Raw genomic sequence first — 26,428 nt, 5'->3', positions numbered from 1 at the left:
TCACATCCAATAATTTTAAAATTACTTCCAAATAACTGTCAGCTCTTATTTACACGTAGGAAAGAGTTGAATATTCACCTTGGAAAAAAATAAGACGAAAGAATGTTATTAATTGAAACCACGAATGACGTGCTGAGCCGAATTCATCTAATAGTTTTTCGATTTGGTGGCTTCCGGAGAGATTCTCTGGAAGTATAACATCTTATCCTCCCTGGTTGATGGAATGCCATGTATTTGAACCGTTTGGATGCCGTTTTCATTCGCTATGTAAACCAATAATAAATGTCCTATACACTTTATAAAATAATACAATATTAATGTAATTATGGCAATGTAACTGCATGGATGTTAGTGTTACATAATCCTTATAGAGGCTGAACCTGAGGAAGCCATGGTTGTGAAAATTGCAAGTGGCACAATGTTACAGTTTGAGTTTCATGCTACTGCCATGAACTGTTTCGAGGTTTGAGTTTAAGTATATATTATTTTGTTGATTTAAGTCTTTATTCAATTCTGTACATGAAATTTTGATTTTTATTATGTAATTAATAATGTCAAGCTCGTGAAAGACTAAAATGAATGGCTAAAAGTAAAAGCCTGGGGAGGGCTGGGAAATAGAGATGCCATGCAGAACGTGTACTGTACTTAGTTTTGAAAGAGACAATTTCCTACTACCAACGTTAAAATGGTAAACATTCAAATCCAATGGCAGTCAATTGTAACAATCAACTGTTATTACAGTTCGGGAACATACCTTATGGCATACAAGTTGCACCCCATGTCTACATCTGCGTGAAGTCCATGATCATCACCTTGGCCCAGATAACAGAGAGGGTAAAATGGTTGAAGAATATGCCTCCATTTCTTCTGGTGTTAATCCATTTAGAAATTCTTCATTCATGTTACCTTCTACATCAACTGATCCCTCAAAAAACTTCACCAGATTAGACATGGGAGGTCTCCTTGCATATTCAGCCTGCAAGCACCATGCAGCAACCTTCATCATCTCCACAACTTCAGCCGAATTCGACTGCATATCATCGCTGCACTTATCAACTAAATCCATGAGTTTCCCTTCTTCTTGCTTTGTCCTAAAATGTCCCAGCAAATGCCGATCTTCTTCTTCCTGTTGAGATCCATCCAGATTTGGCCGCCCGCACAGAATTCTAAGACCACAATCCCAAAGCTGTAGACATCTACTTTCTCGGTTATGACTGAGCTTAACCATTCAGGAACCATATAACTAGGGGTTCCCCTCATAGTCGTAATGACTCGACGCTGCTCTTTTCCAAGTATCTTAGATAACCCAAAATCTGAAACTTTGGCATTGAAATTCTCATCTAAGAGGATATTTTGAGGTTTGATGTCTAAGTGAATTATCTTCTGGTTGCAACCTTCATAAAGATAGGCTAGTCCTCTTGCTATATCTAAAATGATCTTCTTTCTGATTTGCCAACCGAGAGAAGTTCCCGGTTTTTGTTGAAGATCCAACGATCCAGCGATCCGTTGGCCATGTACTCGTAAACTAAAAGCCTGTTGAGTTTTTCAGCACAAAATCCAACCAAAGTAACCAAATTGCAGTGGTGAATGCTTCCAATTGTCTGAACTTAAGCTATGAAGGACTTGTTAACCGGACCGAAGCCAACAAGATTCTTCACTGCAACTTCAGAAGAAGAAGGTAGGATTCCATGAAAACATACCTAAATCCGCCTTCACCAAGCTTGTTGCTAAAATTCTTGGTAATGTTCTTCAAATCTTCGTATGAGAATCTAGTAGGCGCTCCCAACACGTTGTCGAGATAATGCTCCTCGACTACTGGGAACACAGAAAAATGAGAATGCAAATGAGAAACACAAAAGAGATAGCTCCAAGAATTGATCCCACAATAACTATCGTGTTCTGTTTTTTCCTTCGAGTGAAATTCAATGATGAGGAAATATTATTTGCATTAGGAGTCTCTGAAATTGCAGAATTCTGCACATACAAAATGATGTTCATCCAGGTTGCTGCAGTGGAAACCACATACAAACATCCCATTAACAAGGATTGGCCTCACATCGGCATACCCCCAGAAACTAGAGTAATGTGCTTGTGTGTTTCTCCAGGAATTCGGGCCATTCATTCACAAATAATGGATAGTCCGTCGTTTCGGCGTCGACATAAAACGACGATGTAATGATCACTAGAAAGATGGTACAGACATTCGTATTCATGATCATTGGCGTTCATGCAGGGAAAAGAGTAAATTAGCTGCAACAATGGCTTCGAGCTTCATAGATCAAATAATTCAATGCTAATTAACTAATCTTTTTTTCCTTTTATTTCTAATAAACCGTGCCATAGGAACGATGATCTTGTTGTTATAAATTCTAGAGCTTCCTTCGGTATTTCTGTTACTTTTTAATAAATTGGTAAAAAGGCATCATAAGTCCCAGTACTTTTGAAGAAAAAAAAATGTGACCCTCGTATTATTTTTTTTCTCGATGCGGCCCTCCAACTCAGAAAATAAATCCAATGTGACCCTTTTACCAACGTTTTTTCATCGTGATGCTGACGTGGCAATCTACGGTGCTAACATGACAGTCCATGATGGTAGATTAACATGACGGATGACATGATAGATTGGCTAAACGGGTAACTCAAACACGGCAGATGGAATGTCACGTCAGTACCGTGGACCACCACATCAGCACCGTGAACTAGAACGCTAGTACTGTAACGGTCAACTACAAAAAACGTTGTTCAAAGGGTCACATTAGATTTGATTTCTGAGTTAGAGGGCCACATCAATTATTTTCAAAAGTACAGGGACCTTCGATACCTTCTTGCCTAAATTAAAGTAATGATATTAGTTAGATTCAGACTCTGATACAAACTCAAGGTTCAGTTAAGGAACCTCTACGAGGTCAAGTTTTGGGGCTGGTGGTTTCGGAGTCGTATTTGGCGTCGATGGTCGAGATCAACGAGCACCGGGACATGGTTCAATCAAGACTAATGCTAGGTAACCGATATTGGTTTATGCAGCAAGACATTGAGAAGATTATGATCCACCTGATGTTATTGCATGTACTTCTATGACTCAATCAAGACTAAGGCTAGGAATTATTTATCAATTTTGGTTTTGGTGATGTTAGTTGAAAAAAACTATTCATAAGAAAATTTGTTGTCTACAACTATAAGATGAATCGAGCGATATAGTTTAATCTTTCAAAAATTCACGAACCTCTTTATGAGTACACAGGGATAATAGATTTTGGATGGCTTTAATTTTATATGGGTCGATTTCAATCCCCTTTTATACTGACAACAAAGTCCAGTAATTTTCTAGATGTTACTTCAAAGGTGCATTTGTTAATTGAGCTTCAATTGACTCTCTCAATCTGGGAAAATACAAGGAGGTTGAACTGTCGTTATCGTTAAAGACGACGACGACAACAGACGACAGTAATAACAACAAGGGTTAGAGTTAGGGTTAAGGAAGATTTTTTTCTTTTATGAGGAAAAAAGAGATTTTTAGGATTTTTTACGAAGAGGATGAAAAAAATATTTTGAAAATTTAGAGGTTAATTCTAAAATAACGTTCTTTAAGTGTCACTTCTAAAATAACGTTCTTTAAGTGTCACGTCATCAAATTAACGAAAATTAACAATCTTGCAATTAAAATATAATAAAAATTATGACATAAATTATCAAAATGATACTTTTCGAAATCATGAGAATAAATTAAAAAGAAAAGCCGAATAGCATTGGGGGGGGGGAATAGCATATCCTCGTGTTCCACACTTGTTAACCACTATGCTTATAAAATAATCCAAGATTAACGCAGTTAATCATGAGACAGCTAGGTTAATAGTGATTCCCTGTACCTATTTAACTTGCACATATTTTGAGAAATAACTGCCTACGATTATTTAATTTAGTAAAATAACAATTAAATATTTTGCAAGTAATGAATTTTTAAATAATAATTTTTTAATTATTTTATCTAATGAATTCATTTGATAAATCGATAGTATATAATGTTAGATTAAAACTCGTAATTGTGAGTATATATATATATATATATATATATAATATGCTATTATAAAGTGATAAATTATATTACATGTGTGTATTAAAAGTATCATGAAAATAGAGAATAGAAATATTATAATTTATATTTATAATTTGATAAGGGAGAAGATTATAAATATTTAAAAATTGATTTAATAATTATTTATATAAGGAGATAATGATCTTCAAAAAATAGATTAACTTGAAAGATTAAAAACAAAACTTAAGTTCGAATTTTTGAGTATGCAGAAAATCCTCGATGGAGACTCACCTACCAAAATCATGTATACGATTTGAATCAGTCCGGATTAATCCAGCGAAGCCTTGGAAACCAAAGATAACAAAAAAAACCTTAAGGATTTCATTGTATCAATGGATTGGTATATTTCTACATTTTTTTCTCAAAAAATGATTTTATTATAAATAGAAAGATATACCGTGTTCTTTTGATTCTAACATATACGTTACAAATAATAACAAAAACATCGCAAAATAAAAAAAAACACATAAATTTAGGTTAAAATTTTTAAAAAAAAATTACGGAAAGATTATAAAATATAATTATATAAGAGTATATATAACCTTATATATATATATATATATATATATATTCACAGTGACATGCAAAGTATACTTAGGGTGGTATGGTATGCCATCTTTTGAATTTTATTTGTGTCCTTAATACGAAAAATTTTAATATTATATATGTGTACTCATCTTAAAAAATATTTTAGATTCACGTATAATCATATATAACCAATAATTAACCCTAATTGATTAAAATCGATCCAGAACCTTGGCATCCGCCCTATATCTCATCTTTTTATATTATATGTATATGGGGACCAAATTCCAAACCAGTCAAAAATTGAATGAGCCTTTGATTTTAGTGTTTGACAAAGCTTGGCCACCAAACAACCTCTCTCTCCTCGTAGCATGCATGGCGGCAGACAAGCACGCCATTCTTTTTGCCTTTTCCGACTAGATTTCCAGCAAAGCTGGGAAGAAGAAGAAAAAATGTTGCTTGGATTAACATATTCTTTGAGTTCTCCTCTTCTGCTCTAACTGGAAAATTAAACCAGAAGAAAATGGCGTCCATGAGAGCTTGTACCTTTGCACTTGTGTCCATCTTGGTTCTTGTAGGGAACTCAAGTGCACGTCGACAAACACCGGGGGCAGTTTATTCAGATCAATCTGCAGGAAAAAGTGGCCAATCATCATCATAGAAAGCAATTTTGAAGCGAGAACGAAGTCATCATGGCCATGGGAAGGGCGAGATGGGTGGTTTTGCAGCTTTTAGTGGTGATTATCATGTCCCAAAACCCCACCCGCCTAATCATAACTGAGAGAAATGGAGAAGGTTTCTTGGTCGAAACCTTACCGTTTTGGTTCGCGACTCATTTTTGTTACTTGTGATAGGGACTAACATATTTGTATATGTATGAAATACAATTGAATATGTTTTGAATGAATTTCATCACTTTGTAATGCAACCAAAAGCTTTGAGGCTTCTGCTGAATGTTCACACTGGGTTTGTTTTTAGTTCAATCGAATACCAACTAGAAGGGTTTTAAATAGCGGTCCGCGACCGCGCCGTGAAATAGCGGTAGCGTTGCCGTTCGATACACCTGTTATAGCCACAATCGCGATAAACTCGACATAACCGAAAACGTAACCGCGGCCGCGATTTGAATCCCTAGCAATTAGTTAGTATTATCCTACCAAAATTGCCAAGATAATGAGGTGAGAAATTCTTTTTCTCGTGTACTCACTAGCGGATTGAGAAATATTTTTCAGATTGAAGACATATGTACTAATAACAAAAAGAAATTGTATGGACTATCACAAATAAAATTTTAAGATAGACACCATCAGTAAAATTAACAACAAACATGAAGAAAATTAGATTCTTATAAAATCATATTATTTAAATTCGATCGATGGTTGATAAAATTATTTATGTTAACCGATAAATTCATATTATTCAATTATCGATTAGTTACGTTTGTAGATTATATGTGCAATGTCTATAATTAAAAAAGTTTATGAATAAATAATATATAGTAAGCACTCAACGATTAAAAAAATTAAATAGATTAACTGACAAAAAATGATCAGACGTTAAGTTGGTTGGGAGATACGCAGCGTAATGGGCTTTGGATGGAAAAAAGGTGGCCCAGTGAGTTTTGGAGGGAATGAAAACTCAATAGACGCAATTCAGGTCGGATTTCCTTAATCCATGGGCGAACTCGAGGAACCCAGACGGGTGAGTTGGTAAAAAAATATGGCGGGTGACTCGACGATCGATTCCCCAAACAAACGCCTCAAAACCTTAACCAAATCAATCATCCAATGCGAATCCAGTGATAGTCATCCTCCAGATCAGCAACAATCAGTTGAAGAAGATGATTCCGATCCGGAGGTGTGCGGGATATGCTTACCCAACGGTGGAAGAGGAGCGATCAGGGCAAAATCAACAGCTGTGATCATTTATTCTGCTTCGTTTGTATCATGGAAAGGGCCAAGGTGGAGTCGCGTTGCCCTATGTGCAAGCGCAGGTTCACCGCCATTAACAGACCGGCTAATGAAGGTGTCTTTGCTTCCGGACGACTCGTTAACATCCTGAACGAGATCAGGTATTGTTTCCCTATTAGATTTCCTTCTTTTGTATAATTATTGAAGTTAATTGCTTTATTCTTTTAGTTTGCTTTTGCTTGCTCTGCTAATTTTGCCTATAAAATCGATGTTCTCAGAAAGTTCATGTGAATTTCATATGAATTTGGGTGAGTATCAGACACCAGTATGTTTAATCGTTAATTCGGTCGGTGTCCGAATCAAATTAGTAAAAATTGAATTAATCGAATTATTTTCTCAAACCTATAACCTTACCGATTTTTTCAAAAAAAATATTAATTGAATCGAACAAATTAGTCTATTTCAGTTGGTTTTAAATTTAACCAAATTTGATATGAATTACTTTTAGTTAGATTAATTTGGATTTACTATAGGTATTATTTGAGTTAATATTCAATTGGTCTTGAAAGTTTAATGTGCCTAGTGTGGTTAAAAGATAGTTGGATCATGATTCTTAACGAAGTCGACCTTAAAATATATATTTAATATTTTTAATACATTAAATATTAAATATTTTCGGTTAATTAACTGATCTCAAACTGAATTAACTAATAATCGAACTTTGAAAAAATTATTAATAGTTAACCGGTCCAACATCTAGTTACTTGATTGATTGCTCGAACTAAATTTCGGTTCGATCGGTTAATTCGGTTAAAACCGAACAATGAACACCCCTAGAGTGTCTTTCAAGGATAATATATTGATCCATATATCCGAATTTGTGTCGGAGTGAAGAGTTGAATCGAAATAGATTCGTAGGTTTATAATCCCGTCAAGTTGTGGTTAATTTGCAGTGCAGAAAGGTCAGCTCCCAAAGCATTGGATTTGTTAATTTTTTTCTGCTACCTTTTCAGGTTTACCATCTATCTGAAAATGCAACATCAGGGCCAAGTGATCCCTATGCAGAAGTTAGATGCGTGTGCCATGGTATGACTGATGAAAGTCTTCTACTGCTTTGCGATCTCTGTGATTCCGCTGCCCATACGTATTGTGTTGGCTTGGGGGCAACCGTACCCGACGGTGACTGGTTTTGTCATGATTGTGCTCTTTCTAGGTCCGAACATGACAAAACCGAAGTTGATACTGAAACCGATGATCAAATGTTCTATGCTAACTGTAATGTAAAATTGCCATCTGAGATGGATGTTTCGATTTTTTATATAGTTCGAGAATCAAATATGCCTGGGTTCAGTGGACATAATGTGTGTGTTTCGTCATGTTCTAATTATTCGCCTCCTGGTATAATTCCTGGAAGGGAAAGCAGTGGGGGCAGATGAAGCAAGTCATCCTAGTAGGAATACTGTGGGTAATTCAACCGAACCAGTTGCAAGAACATTGCGCCATATACGTAGCCGGGTACAAGTTCTTCGTGAAAACTGGTGTTCACTGCAAAACGGATCTTTGAGTTTCTCTTCTGGTGTGGCTGAACCGGGTGTTGGAGGTCGTGGGAAAGATAAGGTTGCTGCAGTGTTTCATCATGGATCAAATGAATCGCAATCATCGACTTCAACAAGTCAACAATCAACTTCTCGAGACAATTCTATTCTGCCGAAGGAAGATTTGTATGATATTGATAAGGCATGGAAAATGATGAATATTGCAAAGCCAATGCAAAAGAATTGTAAGACAACTAGTAGTCCTAACCAGAACTCAACAAAACTCCCTTGCCTCGGAAGTACTTCGAAAGAGGCAATCGGCAGTACAGGTCTTCATATATCTAAAGTGCAGCAGAATGAAACTAGGAATGAGGAAAGAACAGGAAAACAGAAGCAGTAAGGGTATCAATATCGTGAGAGGGAACAGGGAAAGCAAAAATCTCCAGATATGGAAAAGCAAAAGAGGATAGTTATGAATATTGGACCAAGTGATAATGTTCTTCTTCTCGTTCACCTCGATTTCTCCAACCTTTGTCATCTGCAAAGGTTCAATTTCAGAATGGTTGCTGTCGTGTAAATGATGCTGGGCCATTTGTGAAAAATACGCAAAGTAGATGTCGAGAATCATCATCTTCGATAAACACAGAGGGCAGATCTGGTTCAAGTAGCCTGGTTGGTTCAGTTTAAGAGGATCTACAAATCCATTGGATTCGAACTTGGAGGTGCGTAAATAAATTAGATATACCGGAGAGGAGAACAGGTTGGACCAGAGTTGTTCCAAAAGCAAGGATAAAAATTATGATAATGTCAAAAGTGAGATCCAAGCCCTTGTTAAACTTAATTTAAAGCTCCTAAGCGAAGACAAACGATTAGGTATGATTACTGACTTCAAACTGTATTATCTAAAGTTTTTTAACACTCTGCGCGAAAGATAGATATTTGATTTTTGCATTGCCCTTATGAAATCATGTTTATCACGTCTTAGCCGTTTTTTGGTTTAATCAAATGTATTACGCATTGTGTCTGCAGGAGTTGATGCATTCAGAGAGATTGCTAGGAATGCCACCCATACAATCTTGGCAGCATGCGGTTTCCAGCACTCAAAATCCTGTGTCCACTCTTTTCCGAGCCCGGTATGTAGCCATACCGATGATTTTAAACTGCAACATAAGTCTACTTTGATACCGAATCCTTGCCGAGAGTGTTTTTATGTTTTCGTAAAAAATGTTGTTCGATCATTATGGTTGAGAAGGGTCAGGGTAGATCATCATAACCTAGCCGTATGTTACTCGCGTATCTAAATGGGATATATTGTTTATCGTACCACATCCATTCAAAAGCCGAGTCTGCTATCATCGAACTGCTCGTAATTTCCCCGTATAACAAATGTGTGTCGTTCTTGGTAACTAATTGATCGACTCTAATTATTTCGAAGAACCGAGTTCGGAATCATGTAGATAAAGTAGCAAAGTAGAATGGCTTGTTTTATTTCACGCCATATCCAAGCTCTTACTTACCGACTGTAGTTATTGGTGACATGAATGATTGGGAATGTTTTAGCTGAAACTCAAATACACTCTGATCCAGAGTATCCTACTCAAAGCTGACATGGTGCCCCAAGCATCTGTCTCCGTCCAATCATTCGAGACCTTAAAGCCGGGGTGAAGGAGCTCGTTGAACTTTACAATGAAGAGATTTCCATTCCTCGTTCATGTCAGCAAACTTCATGAAGGTCGGAAGCCGTTCATTTGCAGTTCTTCTCATCCTAGATGAGTCGCCTGCAATACAAGTCGTTTCAGGTTTTAGAACATGGCAGTGCAAACCTTTCAGACTCGAGTTGTCTTCGCACCTACCTGGAACCCTGGCCCTAAGAGGCCCTTCATCCACTCGGACTTCAATACTCGGTAGTCTGCACAAAGACACGTCGCGTCCTAGCAGGATTCGATTTTCCATTGCCATGGTACTGCCCTTTGCATAAGGGCAGAGTTGAGAGAGATAGCAAAATCAATGTTTGCAGTTTGCTGACGATTTCATCACCGGTAACAATTGATCATCAAACTTCAAATATTCTAATTAAATTTTAGAACAGTCCATATCATTTCAACCAATATACTTAAACCATTAAAATTTAATTATTAAACTTAAAAGTAGTTTCATTCCAATCTCTCTGGTTTGAGCGTAGGGCTGTAAATGAGACGAGACAGATCACGAGCTACTCGAGATTGACTCGATCAAGGCTCGAAATACTCGGATCGAATGGACTCGACTCGAGTTATTAACGAGCTACTCGATATTCGATTCGAAAAGCTCGTGAGCAGCTCAAAAATATAATATATTAAGATTTTATTTTTTTAGAAATAAATTATTAATAATATTAATATTTATGTATTGATTTTTTTATAAAAAAAATACAGTAAGATTTCTTGTATTTAAGTTATGTTTGAGTTTGAGTTTGAGGCTTCAATCGAGTTAAGTTTAATAATTTTTTTCATTTCGAGCCTTTTCGAGCTGCTCACGAGCTTCAGTTTAGGATTTCGAGTTCGAGTCGAGCTTGAAAATTTTATGCTCGCGAGTTTTCGAGTCGAGTCGAGCTTCATTTTAAAGTTTTCGAGTCGAGTCGAGCTCAGCAATACTCGAGCTCGACCCGGCTCGTTTACACCCCTATTTGAGCGTATAACCAAAGTCTTGACCAATGAAGACGACTGTTTACCTTTTGACCAACAATTTGTTCCCGTATTTCTTTGTTTTTCTTTTCATCCGAAAATTTATTGAGTGATATTAGTGGTAAAAATTTAAAGAGTATTATTTTTGGCTTAATGGTAGTTGAGGCTCTTAAATTTTTTCAACCAAAAAAATAATAAAACGGCGACCTTCTAACTATTTTTGCGCTTAATGTAACTCTTAAACTTAGAAGAAAAAAAACCTTTAATGTGATTTTTTGACTAAAATTTTTCATCATTGACTGTTATGGTACTGATGTTATAATTTATAATGTTGATTCATGGTGTAAAATAGATATAGTTTTTTTTTGTTTAACCACTGGTATCCGATATATTGATTAATTAATTCGTATCGAGTACTGTAGAGGTGAAGGTGATTGTTCTAACCTAATTTACTCCATTTATAATCGAATAAATGTCGTTTTAAATTTTTAAAAATTCTATAAATTTGGAGAAACTTTGGGAGGACATCAATCATGAATCTTTTGATATTCAACATCATTTTTATCTTTTGTTTATTTTAATTCATGAGGACGTTGGACCTCTGCCTGTCATCGATTCACTCGATTAATTTATTAGTGTACTTATTGATGAATTCAACTGTTAGATTATTAATAGGCGTAAAATTAAGTAGGAGAGCTCTCGTTTATTTGACTTCTAATAGTTCAGCAGTTAAATCTATAATGACAGCCAAAACGTTTATTCAAATGAATCGGTGTACGATTATATAGAAGCGCTGTCGTTTATTTCAGAAATCGTTCAATGAGTTAAACCCAAACCATAGAAATGATCTTTCATTAGTCTTTGGGTTGTATACGGTCGAGTCAGGTTTCGATACTCGATCCAAAAATAATAATATAATTAATTTTTATATTCAGGGATAATTATATAATACTTATATATATATATATATATAATTTTTTTCAATTAAATTCCTATTTTACCTAATAAAAATAATAATTTATATATATATTTGTTTCAGGTCGGGTGCAAATTTTTATACCAAGCATGAGTCGGATGACGGGCAGAGGGATGTTATACACGGGATAGATTCATGTGGGTCAAAATTCAGCTCAACCTGACCCATGAACATTCCTAATTCTATTAGTTTGATTATGCAATACTATAAATCTAAACCTTATGAAACAAACTTTGCCTCTAATTATTGTCCTCTCAAAACTAAAACACAATGGACCACACCAGAGGTAATGAGGCAGCTGAGCCCCACACAAAAATGGGGGAACAAAACATTCACAATGATGAAAAAAAACACCCCAAAAAAATAAAAGGGGAAGCATGGCAGTTGCACTGTGCAATCACTCCTACAGATATTTATGTTTACAGTTTCAACCAATTCACACAACACCTTTAATACGTAAGTGTCATAGTAAACGGAGCCAAAACTCCCCCAATAATGCAGAGGGACATGTTTAACTTGGTTTGATTGGTTAGGATGTCACTTTCTTATGTGAGCTTTTGACTGTCCCAAGAAACAAGACTAAGTCCAACAACCTCAGTAATGGACAAACCAGAATTGACAAATAGCCTAAATTGATAAGAAAGGGGACCATACTCTGACACGAAATGTCGAGTGCCAGCCCTTTAATTTTACACGATAAGTGTAGTGAAGATATTCAATGCTTTCAACCGTTCCTTGCATTAATGAGACAATGCTAGAAACAAGTACAAGCGTGTCTCTGTAGGTTGTGACATAATGAATTCTAGAATGTATACGTGGAAGAATACTAACCAGATCGTACAGCAATCTAAAAAAATGCAAGACAAAAGGGTAAGGGATTAACCTTCCAATCCAGCCTCGATAATCCCAAATTCATACTTGCATCCCTCGTGTACAACACGTTTTGATCTGATATTAACCTATAATCGCGGGGCAGCTCTTCCATACATGATTCTTGTTATTTGCATATATTAAATGTTGTGTCCACTGGTTACTTCACCAGACCCTCTCAGGCTTTCTTCAGGTTCTACAATCTCCAATGATCTACGGAACTCAATCCTAGGAAGAAAAACCTTCATTGTAGTCATACTGTGTAGAGAAACTATCGTTAGGTTTCAAGTATGATGCCCTAGCAGGCTAGAGAAAAGCACTGATACTCATTATGATTCCCAGACAAAAAAGATCATGTGCTACTCAGTTGACCATGTGATGGTTGCAAGCATTCTTCTGGGTTCGCATAGAAGTAATCCTCTTCTTTAGGTTTGTCGGGAATCACCGATCTTCGTGTTGGTTGCCCCTTGCGACTTGCATGAGATTCTTTCACAGCATTTGAGAACTCATTCCAACTTAGGGATCCACTATTGTACTGGTCTATCAGATCAACCAAAAGACTTCTGTCCAATAAAACTGTTTGCTTATATCCCAGAAATCTGAATGAGCATTTAAAAAACCAATTGTTACATTTATGTCAACTAGCTTTAACAATGAAAAAAGATAAAATGCGCTAGAAAAATCAATTGGGAAGAAACAATATGAAAAGCATTTACGAAAGAGAGTAGTTGTAACATTCCTTGGCTCATGTTGCAACCATTGAAATTCAATGAGTGGAAAAAGAAAGAAAAGTTTAGTAGTCAGAACAAGACAAACTATTGTCCTCTTAATGGTGGAGATAAAAATGGAGATAATAGAACGTGAGTGAAGTTCAACTTTCTAAACTATTCATCCCATCTAAAGAAAAAAGAACCACAGAATTATTTTAGTTTTAGCAAGAAATCTTCTGAACATATTAGTACAAAATTATCAGTACATTAAGTACCTGCGATGGCCTTCAACAACTTTAGCCATGTTTCCATCGTATGTAGGAATAAAAATATCACTCTCCAATGAAACAAGATAATCTAAGGCCGCCATCTGGGACGAATGGTTTTGAAAAAACCCAAGGTCTGATGGCTCCAATAGAGTTTCTTTTCTAACCTGTTTTAGCAGAAAAAAGGTCAATTACTGATACCAGAGAAAAGAATTCAAAGATCATTACATTTCATGAATTCATTCCCTGAAATCGAAACCTACCAATCTGGGATAAGCAGCAGCAAGACTTTCCATTCTCCGAGTTCCACCATATATTTCACCAGCTGCAATATAGATTTGAAAACTATTATCAATGTCCAGCGCCCTCAATATGAGGGCAGTTTCCTCGGGTGTCAAAGGGCACAAACCATCTTTCCTTTTCAAGTCAGAATTTATTATCTTTTCTTTCCACCAGGGATAAGCATATCTGCAAAATAAGTTCTAGAGACTGAGATTAAACCTTAAAAAATTAGGCCTGCTGATCATTTAATTGTTAAAGATGCATGTGAAACTCACCTCATTCTTGTCAACTCCTCCACCTCCTCATTGTTGCAACCTTGGGTACAGCCCGAAAATGCCAACATGTCCATTTCATATCTAAGATGAAGTACTATAAAAGGACCGTTTTGCCTCAGAAGCTTAATAACTCTTTTGCCTAAGTCCTCTATCTGAGAAGTGAATCTCAAAGCACTAAAATTTACGCGACATCGCAGCTTCTGAACATCTAAAGGTTGCCCATTGTTGGCAAGTCTAGTATCAGTTCTATTCAAATGTACAACTTTATACTTGTGTATCAGAGGAAGAATCTGCAGTTAACAGAGAACAAACACGCTTCTTTAAGAGGACTCTTGGATGAAGGAAAACAACTGGGAAAGTGTATAACATTCTTGAAAAAGGGAATAAAGAAACAAGTCACATTACACTAAAGTCTAAATTGCTCTAGGTTGTAATGACAATGAATTAACCTGGTTCCGGTAGTAGGATATATGAGACCAGCTAATTGGTGGCATGGAATACACCATCCCCATTTGGACTTTCCTCTTAAGCCTTGGAGGCAGCTCCTTCAATATACGAACCTCATCTCTCAATGATGTAATAAAATGACGGACATCAAATATATCTTGAAATTCACTGCCATTTCAATACAGTATATTTAGAGATATGTAGGGGGGGGGAAATCCCTGTTCACCAGGAATATATTTTAGACCGCACTTTCCATGTCTATAAATGTGAGCAGAGCTTAGTTAGCACACCTGGGGTCAGCCCAGAAAGACGTTTTATCGAGCTCCGGAACTATAAGTGTGACATTCAAATATCTTGCAATGGTAACCATATCACAAATCTGTCAAGCAAACCCCAAAACAAAACAACATAGCGTCAGTTTCCACATTGGATTATACAACAAAACAACTCATGAACTTACATAATCCAGAAAGAATTTCAAAGAATATATATAGTGCGATGTGATAGAGCACTCACAGCTGCTCGCATTTGATTGAGACCTCCATTACATGAAACCATCAAGTAACCATTGTTTTTATATATTCCTGATGTCAAAAAATTCATGTCAATTCGAATCCAAATTCCATAACCAAAAGAATATATACGCAAAAAAGTACCAATGATTCCTTAAACTTCAACTGAAAAACTAAAAACAAAAGATCCTCAACAAGACTAAAACTGAGACATACGATGTATGCACTTGGGAGCATAAAGTTTATATAAATCCAATCCGCGTAATTATATCGAATGAAATGCACTAGACTACTCGAGCGAAATTCCCACGAAAATCTTACAGTTTTTATTGCTTTCGTCTCCACAAATAAGAATTAGAGAAAATTAACAGTTTCCGTAGTTTCAGCTTTCCGAAACTAATATTTTTTTTAAGAAAAAGAAAGATTAAGAGCAGAGAAACTTACTTTTGGGAGGAAGTACACTAGCGGGAACGGAAGGGACTGCGTCTTCAATAACGGAGAAGGATGAATCCTGGTGACTGAAACAGGAAGGCCAGCCCTTAAGGACGCGTGGTCCCCACATCTCCCCTACGGCCGTTAATTGTACGATGCAAGTCCAAAGCAACACCGATGTGGTGGCGCGTATCATCCACAGCTTCATTCCCGAGCTCTTGAGCTTCTCCACTCTCTCCCCTCCGCCACCGCCGCCTTTCATTATCCCCGTTCTCATCCCTTCCTTCTTCCCTTTCCCTTCAACACTGCACATTTCCAGCACTAAACTCAATCTCCTCCCTCATCCACATCTCCCCACCCCCCACCCCGGGAAATCGGCCAATGTAGGTTGATTCTCATAAAATTCTCACCCAATTAACCACCTCCAAAGAACCAAAAGAATCCTTAAAAAATCAATCAAAGAGATCCGATTCCCCTCTTATCACAAACGAATCAACAAATTCCGATCTGGAAAATAAACAAACAGATTTTGGAAACCAAATGAATGATATCTCTCTTTAGCAGATCTAATCAGTTCCCCAGCGAGGAATTATCAAGCAGTGGCCGTTGCAACCCGAGCCTGCCTTCAAAGGTAAGCTCCATCAATGAGAGAGAATATAATATTTTTTATATTAAAAACAGAAAATGTAATGCTTTGGCTGGCTAATCATAAACGGTCCGGTTCGGTTAGGTTTACTAAGTTTATATATTTTTATATATAATTTTAAAATTAATATTATATTTGAGTTATCTCAGTTTTTAAATAGAAGATGATTAATTAAGGGTAAATTATATAAATGATCCTCTGATTATAAGAAACCATTTTTTTGAATTATATGACTATTAAAAGTTTTAAAATGATCCCCTAACTATAAGATATTACTTTGTTGAGTCCTCTGACTATTAAAGGTTATAAAATGATCACTCGACTATTCATATGTTCTAAACACGTCCTTTTTCGTTAAACATAGACGATCGTCTGAGCTAACATTAACTTGTTAACTGTGATATGAAAAAATGAGTATTTTAATGATTTTTTGGCATCGTTGTTACTTTTGAAACACTGACTCGACAACATAATGTTTTAAATATTAGTTTGATGGCATAATATAAGCAGATAATCGATCCAAAAAACATAACTCAAACAATTCTAGTATTATATTTTATCATATCCCAGTGAACATGTTAAAGTCTGGTTCAAAAGGTCGCCAATTTTTAACGAAAAATGATGAGTTTGGAACATATGGAATAGTTGAATGACTATTTATAACTTTTAATAGTCGAAGACTCAACAAAGCGGCATATTATAGTCGGAATTATTTATGTACTTTACCCACCAATTAATTAACGATATAATGATAAATTTATGGAGATGGTCGTGTTCCAAAATTTTTGGATTAATCGAATTCAATTAAAATGCTATTATATTATAACTAATAACTCAAATGAATTCTTATTTAATATAACTGTTGATCTCACTTATTTTTACTATTGTTTTAATTTAAGCCCATCACGAAGGATGCACAATCTAGTATGTTAGGACTAGTGTTTTGAAAATCAGACCGGTAGGTTTAATCGGGAATCGCTATTTTGTTCGGTCTATTCTATCCCGGTTGAACTGATTCTAGTGAATCGCAAGGAACCGCTTGAACCGGCTTTGAACTGCTCGAATCGGATCGAACCGTGAACCGGTTCAACCTAATTTTTATTATTTTTTATTAAATATTTTTAGTATTTTTATTTAATTTTTTAAATAATTATGACGTTGTTCGGTTCTTACGACGGTTCGACCGGTTGAACCAGTGAATCGGTAGCACGACCGGTTCGCTGACCGGTCCGGTTCTGAAAACCATGGTTAGGACGGACAGATGGATCGGTGGGTGTAGTCGTCTTCCATAAAAATTTAAAATTATTATATATTTTAATTTCTCATGTTTTTTATTAAAATTATGTTTCGTCAAATTTTATAAATTTAAGTTTATTCATTTTGAAATTTTACAAATTCAAATTCGTCTCTCAACATAAAATCATACGTCATCCCTACTTGTGACAATTCGATCTCGACATGAAGGGCGATACACTAGACCTTCTAGAGTGTGGATAACTCACAATCAAAATAATCAGTTGCAATGCAAAAGCTCAAACATTTATCCTTGCTTCCAGACTTGGAGTTAAAGTAAAACCGATCAATAAAAAAAAAGCTACCCTAAAATATGGTGGATCGTAAAATAATAATGTTTTGAGTGTTAATGTTTTGAAGTGAAAAGTTTGTAAAATGATTTACGAAAATCAGATGATAAGTCATTTTTTAGAAAATGCAAAGGAAATTCAGTTGACCGAAAAAATGAATTACATTTACACTATGTTTTCTGTCAACCAAACATCAGAAAATTAGAAAATATTTTTCGAAAAATCAATTACAAAGAAACAAACAAACCCATAAATGTAGTTGTTTAAATTTAAAATTCTAAAAACAAGGCTTAATACAAAAATATATCTAAATTATATCTCAATTTGACTTTTGGTACCTAAAGAATTATAATGTTTTATCCGCTACTGTTTTAGGTGCCCGGACGTTAACCAACCATTAAAAATTTCGTTAAGTAATATGTGTCACGATATGATAATTTTCAACAAATTATTTAAAAATAAAAATATTAAAAAATATTTTTATTTAAAAAAGCCCAAAATTTTTAGAAATATTAGAAAGACCCCAAAACTTTGAAAATCCTAATTTCAATCCTATAGCCACATCTGTTGTCGCTTTTTTCGTCGTTACCTTCGTCCGGGCCTACATCCGAATGCGCCTCTGCCCGATGAGCATTTACCCCCTAAACAACCACCCTAAAAGCACGCCATGACGATAAAATCGACGATAAGCCTGATGAATAATGAACTTTGAAAACGAATGAAATTCAAGATACACTACAACTCCGACGACGATATCAATAACAAGGCTGACATGGAAAGATAAGGGAGATGACAATGGCGTCATCGATGTCGTTAGCCGTGTTCGGTATGGTAGAAGGTAAAATTAGGGTTACGGATTTTAGGGTTTATCTTAAGGATTTGTAGGGGTTTGAGTTTTTTTTATTGAAATTTTAGAAAAATTATAATCTTTTAATATAATAATATTTTAAAATTTTTATTTTAAATAAAAAATTCTCTAAATTAACAAAAACATAACACGTGTTAATTAACAATATTTTTTAAAGACAATTACTGCACAGGCACCTAAAACGAAAACTGAAGAAATATTAAACATCAAATTTTAACATAAAATTCTTTAGAAATCAAAAAATTAATTTAGAGTATAATTCAAACGTTCTTAACCTTGAGGTCGTGGGATCGAGTCCTACGGAGGGTATTTCATAATTCAGAGGTCTTCTACGGAAACTACTCTCAACCTGGTGTTGGGGGCAGCCTACTATCTTACCTTCCCCTTACCCCATTACATATGGAACAAAGGACAACCATTATTTTACTTAGCAGCCGCATATATTTCTATATTTAATCGTCATTAAACTGTGAGTCTTTACCAAAGCACCCATAGATAGCTTAGTTTACTGCTAGACCACCAAAACCTTGGGCTAAACGCCAATGTCTATCCTCACTTGCTCGGCAATTTTGACCTACTATAGTAGGTAAGTTAATTATTTAGTCAAATAAGATATTATATATTTTATTTTGAGATTTATAATATTTTTTATTATGATTTGAAACTCATCACATAATAAATTTCTTAACATAATAAAACTTAATAAAAATTATATTTTATTAAAATTTACCATGTCGACGTGTAAGAGATAAAGACAAGTTCGTATGCAGTTCCAAAATTACCACTCCATAAGTCAATGTCCATGGCTTCTTGCCTTATCCTTAGTTTGTTAGAGAAAAAAAGAGGATAATTCTTTAATTTGACTTCCCTTACTGCATGTCTTCGTGTATCTATCTATGTCTGAAAATCCAAAAGTTTGACCAAAACAATAGCAAAGCTCCGGTTTTTAATATTTTTATCCTTTTCTTTTTCAAGTTTTGCGCTTTGGGTTTGCTTTGTTTGTTCATAAAAAGAAACCAAAACCAACACTTTCACTCTCCTTTTCTTAATATGTTTGAGTTGCCTGCTTCAGCAATCCAGCAATTGAGGCTCTTCAATAATAGTTACCTGCTTACCAGGTTCACTTCTTCACTTTCAATTTACTGAATATGCAGTAAACTATGGTAGTCGTGATGACTCTTTACATCATTTTATGGTAATTAATGGTTGTGTAAGGTGATATTTGACTTTGGTTTTGCTTGTTTGCTGCAAATTTTGGTTCTAACCTGTGTGCTGATTTTGAGGTTTGATTTTGTGATGATAGGGTTTGATAGAAATTAGGGTTTGGTGTAAAATGTTGGTTTTAAGCATGAATAACAAAAGACAAAGGCGGCCTAATGTTAGGTTGGGGGAGATAGGAGATGCATCTGCTGCTTTTGCATGTGGGTTTTCTCAAAACACTAGGGAAATTTTGGTTAAAAAAAGATGGAAACCTGATTTTCCCAACTCTCATGAACATGAACTTGCTTCTACGGTTGATTATTCTAAAGGGATGTCTTCAGGTTTCTTGAATTCCAACCCCGGAATCTCGACTTCGATATCAGCCGATTTGCAGCAGAACATAGGGAATAAGAACCCCAATTCGTCGAAATTGGGTTTTGATTTGATTACTGCCGGTGAAATCGACATGATGAAAGCTACTATAAGTTTTGGCACGGTAACGAGGAAGAGTAGGGTCATGAAGCGGCGAGGGCGGAGCCAGGAAGCCAATAATTCCGTGTTTCTTTGCAGTGCTTGGACTCAGAGTTCTGAAGTTAGCCCTGAATTTAGCAGTGATGAACGGAAGGAGTATGGTGAGGAGAAACAGTTTATGGGAATCAAATCAAATGATTGTGTGGATCATTACCTGGTTAATGACTTTCAGGACATATCGGATCATGATGCACCGGCTACCAGCAAAGATGCTTGTGAATACAATGGCGATGAAACCAGGTATGAAAGTTTGCAACAAGGAAATGCTGATGATTGTTGGAAGGATGATTGTTATCAAGGAGATAATGTGCTTCTTAGATCCAGTGACGATTGGGACCGAACAGGATACACATCTAATGACGGAACTAGTGTCAAAAGATGGTTGGAGGAGCTGAGGTTTGGTAGGTATGCCAGTATTTTCGAGATGCACGAGGTTGATGAGGAAGCCCTGCCTCTGCTTACTCTAGACGATCTCAAGGAGATGGGTGTATTTGCTGCTGGACATCGACGGAAATTGTACACCGCAATACAACAACTAAGAGAAGGCGATGTTTCTTCCTAAAAACTTTGAATAAATTGTAGGTAGTCCTTTTCTTTTTAGTACTTCGCTTCCTCTTTCGTGCAGGGAAAAAGTGTCAGACATGTTTGTAAACTCTCGGAGTTTCTGACATGGTTTTTTCCTGGCATTGTCAATGAAATAAGCTTTGCTGGGTCATACTTTTGTACATCTTATGGTAACTATGTATGTACATTATGTGAACTTAACGGTTGCTTTTGTTTCTGTTAAGTAACAACAGTATTGGGTCTAAATTAGAATGCAAGTTACGCGAAAATCTTAACGGCAGTGCTTTATTCTTTCGTAAGTGAGAGCTTTATTGATAGCCTTCTTTTCTATAGTTACCGGTGCATGTAGTTTGTGTACAAATGGTAACTTGCTTCTTATTTAGGCATATAATTCAGTTCGATAATCGTGCTTAAGTTTCCGCCTGTCTCATTATGAAGTATCAGTATGATTCTGCATAGCTTACATATAGTTCAGCGACGACCGGAATGGTATGAAACTGGTTCTGCTTGGCATCAATTCGTTCAAAGCTTAGGTACAATTTTTATGTTTAATGCTAGCCCCATTGTCACGACCTTTACTTCAAATATTGAACGAGACATTATATTTACTTTCGTAATCTGACTGAGACGTACCTAGTTTCTTAAGAACCGTATCTACGTGGTTTTGCTGCTTGTCCTTTCTTTAGAATATGCTTATGAATTGTCATAATTGCTAATTGTTTACAGCTTTGAGCATTTAGCATCTGCAGTTTAATCTTATATGGGTAGGTTTCCATGTTGTTGTTTTAGCTCTTTTCTGTACTATATTGTGCTTGATCTTGGAAGAAGGATACCTGTATTGTTTATTGCCTGGAAAGGTGTATGCGGAGATTTTACATGTCGGTTTGACATTGCGATCGTACCGCATTGTTAACCCTCGATCTTTTTCCTCAGGTAATGTGTTCCTTTACCATTCCATTGGTCCTTTTCTTTTCCTCTTTCCCTGTGTTCAAGTAGAGCCAATAAGGAGAAATGCTATGCTCTCATTAGGTATTTCCCTATGTTCTAACTTTTCATTCTTTTAAGTACTTCGAAACCCGTATTCGACCCATGTTCAGGAATGGGTACGAGAGTGTGACCTCCAATGACTTTCCATATGTATGAAAAAGCTTAGAACCGATACATACCTATGCCCGGCACGAGTATGAGTAATGTAGGTATTGCCCTATGTTCTAACTCATATATTCTTAAGAACCGTATCTACGTACATGTTGTTGTTTAATCTTATATGGGTAGGTTTCCATGTTGTTGTTTTAGCTCTTTTCTGTACTATATTGTGCTTGATCTTGGAAGAAGGATACCTGTATTGTTTATTGCCTGGAAAGGTGTTTGCGGAGATTTTACATGTCGGTTTGACAGTGCCTTTCCTCCGATCGTACCGCATTGTTAACCCTCGATCTTTTTCCTCAGGTAATGTGTTCCTTTACCATTCCATTGGTCCTTTTCTTTTCCTCTTTCCATGTGTTCAAGTAGAGCCAATAAGGAGAAATGCTATGCTCTCATTAGGTATTTCCCTATGTTCTAACTTTTCATTCTTTTAAGTACTTCGAAACCCGTATTCGACCCATGTTCAGGAATGGGTACGAGAGTGTGACCTCCAATGACTTTCCATATGTATGAAAAAGCTTAGAACCGATACATACCTATGCCCGGCACGAGTATGAGTAATGTAGGTGTCGGAACCGTCTTTCGGTTGGGCCCGGAATTGGGCTTCGACTTGAAAAATGTGGATTGGAGTTGCCACCAACCATTTTAAAACGAATTTAGGTAAGTCGGACACTATCTTACCTGATCTGCGTTTTATCAGAAGTGAATCGGGTTCGGGAGTCGGTTACGGTCAAGGAATGATTAGCACCCTTGAACCGCCCTTTCGGTACCAATTAATTTGCCGGTTGTCTTTAATTACGAAAATTAGAAAATTTAAATTGAAATTTAGAAATCCGATTCGAATTACTTACCTTTGATCGGTTGAAATTCTTCTAAAAGAAAAATCAAAAATGTTAGATAAAAAACAATAAACAAATATTAATTGAATCGAAAACAAAAATAGTAATAATAATAACAAGTCAAAAGGAAAAAAAAATTAATAAGTGACAAAGAAATAAACAGAAATAAGTCAAAGAGGAAAGAAAAATATGATAGATAAAAATAAAATTAAAAAAGGAAAAAGAAAAAAGAAAAAAAAGTAAAGTTTAATAGTAACAAAAAATATGAAGGAATAATAATAATAATGACAGCGATAAAATGCAGTAAGACGTAGGGGGACCAAATTAAAAAAAATAGAATTAACGGGCCAAATTGACATTAAAATGGACTGCAAAAAAATGAAAAAGTTAGGAGCCAATTCACAAAGATAAAAGAAATATAAACCGAGACCAAATTAATTGAATTGTAAATTCGGGGTCAAAATTTCAAATAGTGACCAAAATGAAAACTGGTCCAAAATACCAGGGACTGCGGAGAGGATTTAAAAATCCTCTATTTGCAAACCAATCCTTCGTAAAACGACGCCGTTTTGAATCTCGTATTTAAAGCCGAAAATAGGGTTTTGTTTTTTCATTTCTCTCATTTGGCCATTTTTCCTCTCTCTCTGCGCTCTCTCTCGTCTCTCAAACTCTCTCAAATGGGAGATATCAGGCCACAGCTCCGGTGGTCTCCCCATCGTGCCAACGCCGTGCCGGCCGCCGGTAGCGGCGGCCGTAGGAAACCCAAACCTACCAAAATAACTCCCTCAACGTCGTGCACCCGAATCTGAGCTCCAAATCTTTAAAACACACCCAAATAACCGTAGATCTACAAAAACCGTTCGGCACCTACCCTTCTCCGGCGACCTTTCCGCTTCCGATGGCCCTTCGTGGCTTAGATCGGGGCTGTCTGCTTTTGTTTTTGTTTTTTTGCTGTTGTTTTGGTTTATTTTGCGTTCTGGTTGTGTTTCGTTTGGACTTGTGTTTGGTTATGGCTCTCGGTGTACTATGGTTCTGTATGTGGTTGACATTTGGTGTAGATCTGTGTTCTCTGTTTTGTGTTGATGTTTGGTTCTTTGTGGTCGTGATTCTGCCGTTGGTTTTTGTGTTTCTCGGGGGTTCTCCCTTCTGTTGATGATGCTATTTGTGGGTGTTTGTGACCGATCTCCCGTGGCAGTGTTGATGCCTTGATTTTATAGGCTCCCGTTGGGGCCATTTCCGGTCGTGGTTGGAGTTGATCCCGGATATTCCGGGGTGGTTTTCGGTGATCTCGGATGGTTCAGTCTGAGTAGCTCCGATTTTGGTGCTGCACGTGGCCGGAATCCTCGGCTGACCGGTGACTTTAGATCTTCTGGAACCTTTGATCTCGACCGTTGGATTGGGTCAGATCCAACGGTCCAGATCTGACTGCACATTTGATGAAACTTTTAGGGCTTCAGAACCCTAGCTATCACGCGATTTGAGCCGTTGATCACTGCTCGATCTAACGGCTATAAGCCATGCGGCGCTGGGACTAAGTTGAGAAACCCTAGCTCAGAAACTGGGCTGGGTCAGGCCCGACTTGGCTCACTTGGACCCAAAAATGGACCTGGACAATTAAAATGAAAATAAAATTAATAAAAATAAATAAATAAAAATAAATAACAACGATAATAATAATAATATAAAATATTTTCTACAAACTATATAATATATATTTTCAAAAGTATTTTAAAATTATATATTATATATTTTTTTTTAAAAACACTTTCAAAATTATATAGTTTTCAAAAATGTTTTTAAAACTATATATTATAAGTTTTTAAAATGATTTCAAAACTATATAATATATATATGTTTTCAAAATGTTTCTTTTTAAAAATTATATTTATTTTAAAAATGTTTTTTAAAACCGTATAATATATATATTTTTAAAACGTTTTAAAAACTATATATTATATTTATTTTCAAAGTGTTTTAAAAACTATATAATATATAAATGTTTCAAATATGTTTTCAAAACTATATTATATATATGTATATAAAAAAATGAGACGAAAATGGGTGTCTACAGTAGGTATTGCCCTATGTTCTAACTCATATATTCTTTTAAGTACATTGACACCCATGTTCGACCCATGTTTAAAAATGGGTACGAGTGTGACCTCCAACGACTTTCCATATGTATGAAAAAGCTTAGAAAATTCGAACATACTCGTATGTACCGATACATGCCTATGCCCAGCACGAGTATGGGTAACGTAGGTATTGCCTTATGTTCTAACTCTATTTGAGTAACATAAGTATTGCCCTATGTTCTACTCTATTTGAGTAACATAAGTATTACCCTATGTTCTAACACTAAATTCTTTTTAAGTACATCGACACCCGTATTCAACCCATGTTTAGAAATGGGTACTGTGGCCTCCAACGACTTCCCATATGTACGAAAAAGCTTAGAAAATTCGAACATACTCTTATGTACCGATACATACCTATGCCTGGCACGAGTATGAGTAACATAGGTATTGCCCTATGTTCTAACTCTATATTGACATAGGTATTGCTCTTTGTTCCAACTATCTATTCTTTTAAGTACATCGACACCCGTATCCGACCCATGTTCAAAAATGGGTACGAGGGTATGACCTCCAATGACTTCCCAACTGTACAAAAAAGCTTGGAAAACTCGAACATACTCACATGTACCGATACATACCCATATTCGATATGAGTACGAGTAATACGGGTATTGCCAATTCATTGCTTTACTTGTGCTTTAGATTTTCGTAACCCGTTTTGCTTCTTAGACTCTTACAATGTTTGATCTTAGCTTCATCTCTCTCTTAATGTTTGATCTTAACTTCGTCCTTGTTCCGTACCATTATTATTACATTTTTCGTATAAAAATAAATACAAATAATGGGTACGTAAAATTCTTATATATTTTTTTAAGTACATTGACACCCATATTCGACCCATGTTCAGGAATGGGTACGAGAGTGTGACCTCCAATGACTTTCCATATGTATGAAAAAGCTTAGAACCGATACATACCTATGCCCGGCACGAGTATGAGTAATGTAGGTATTGCCCTATGTTCTAACTCATATATTCTTTTAAGTACATTGACACCCATGTTCGACCCATGTTTAAAAATGGGTACGAGTGTGACCTCCAACGACTTTCCATATGTATGAAAAAGCTTAGAAAATTCGAACATACTCGTATGTACCGATACATGCCTATGCCCAGCACGAGTATGGGTAACGTAGGTATTGCCTTATGTTCTAACTCTATTTGAGTAGCATAAGTATTGCCCTATGTTCTAACTCTAAATTCTTTTTAAGTTCATCGACACCCGTATTCGACCCATGTTTAGACACGTAAAATAAATACAAATAAGACCATTATTATTACATTTTTCGTATAAAAATAAATACAAATAATGGGTATGTAAAATTCTTATTGTAGACACGTAATTTCGTCCGACCCGAATGAGACCCAACCCGGTAGCATCCAGTCACTGCACGTTTGAGCCGTACCAAACGTCGAGTC

General features: G+C 36.0%; 2 protein-coding genes and 1 pseudogene across 4 annotated transcripts; 1 reads left to right on the top strand and 2 right to left on the bottom strand.

Moving 5' to 3' along the window:
• Positions 1-808: 808 nt before the first annotated feature.
• Positions 809-5,182, bottom strand: LOC120209600 (annotated as a pseudogene).
• On the top strand, positions 5,181-21,205 carry LOC120209646. 3 transcript variants are annotated; one of them, XM_039208594.1, is made up of 3 exons: positions 5,181-5,192; positions 18,620-18,627; positions 19,859-21,205. In XM_039208594.1, the coding sequence occupies exon 3, from the start codon at positions 19,927-19,929 to the stop codon at positions 20,884-20,886; it is 960 nt and encodes a 319-aa protein (XP_039064525.1). In that variant the 5' UTR covers positions 5,181-5,192; positions 18,620-18,627; positions 19,859-19,926; the 3' UTR covers positions 20,887-21,205. The 3 variants fall into 3 exon arrangements, with proteins under 3 accessions (XP_039064525.1, XP_039064522.1, XP_039064523.1); XM_039208591.1 differs by lacking the exons at positions 5,181-5,192; positions 18,620-18,627 and adding exons at positions 17,664-17,679; positions 19,683-19,711 and having other exon boundaries at positions 19,897-21,205; XM_039208592.1 differs by lacking the exons at positions 5,181-5,192; positions 18,620-18,627 and adding an exon at positions 19,396-19,711 and having other exon boundaries at positions 19,897-21,205.
• On the bottom strand, positions 12,559-15,835 carry LOC120209645 (rhamnogalacturonan I rhamnosyltransferase 1-like). Its single transcript, XM_039208590.1, has 8 exons — positions 15,509-15,835; positions 15,069-15,136; positions 14,843-14,931; positions 14,555-14,720; positions 14,106-14,395; positions 13,812-14,016; positions 13,558-13,715; positions 12,559-13,171 (listed from the first exon to the last, which is right to left on the bottom strand). Exons 1-8 carry the CDS (start codon positions 15,807-15,809, stop codon positions 12,925-12,927), a joined length of 1,524 nt encoding a protein of 507 aa, XP_039064521.1. The 5' UTR covers positions 15,810-15,835; the 3' UTR covers positions 12,559-12,924.
• Positions 21,206-26,428: the final 5,223 nt, after the last annotated feature.

The sequence above is a fragment of the Hibiscus syriacus genome, unplaced genomic scaffold, assembly GCF_006381635.1.
Source record: "Hibiscus syriacus cultivar Baekdansim isolate YM2019G1 unplaced genomic scaffold, ASM638163v2 tig00019423_pilon, whole genome shotgun sequence".
NCBI classification, from domain to species: domain Eukaryota; kingdom Viridiplantae; phylum Streptophyta; class Magnoliopsida; order Malvales; family Malvaceae; genus Hibiscus; species Hibiscus syriacus.
This window is presented reverse-complemented; position numbering and strand designations above follow the sequence as displayed.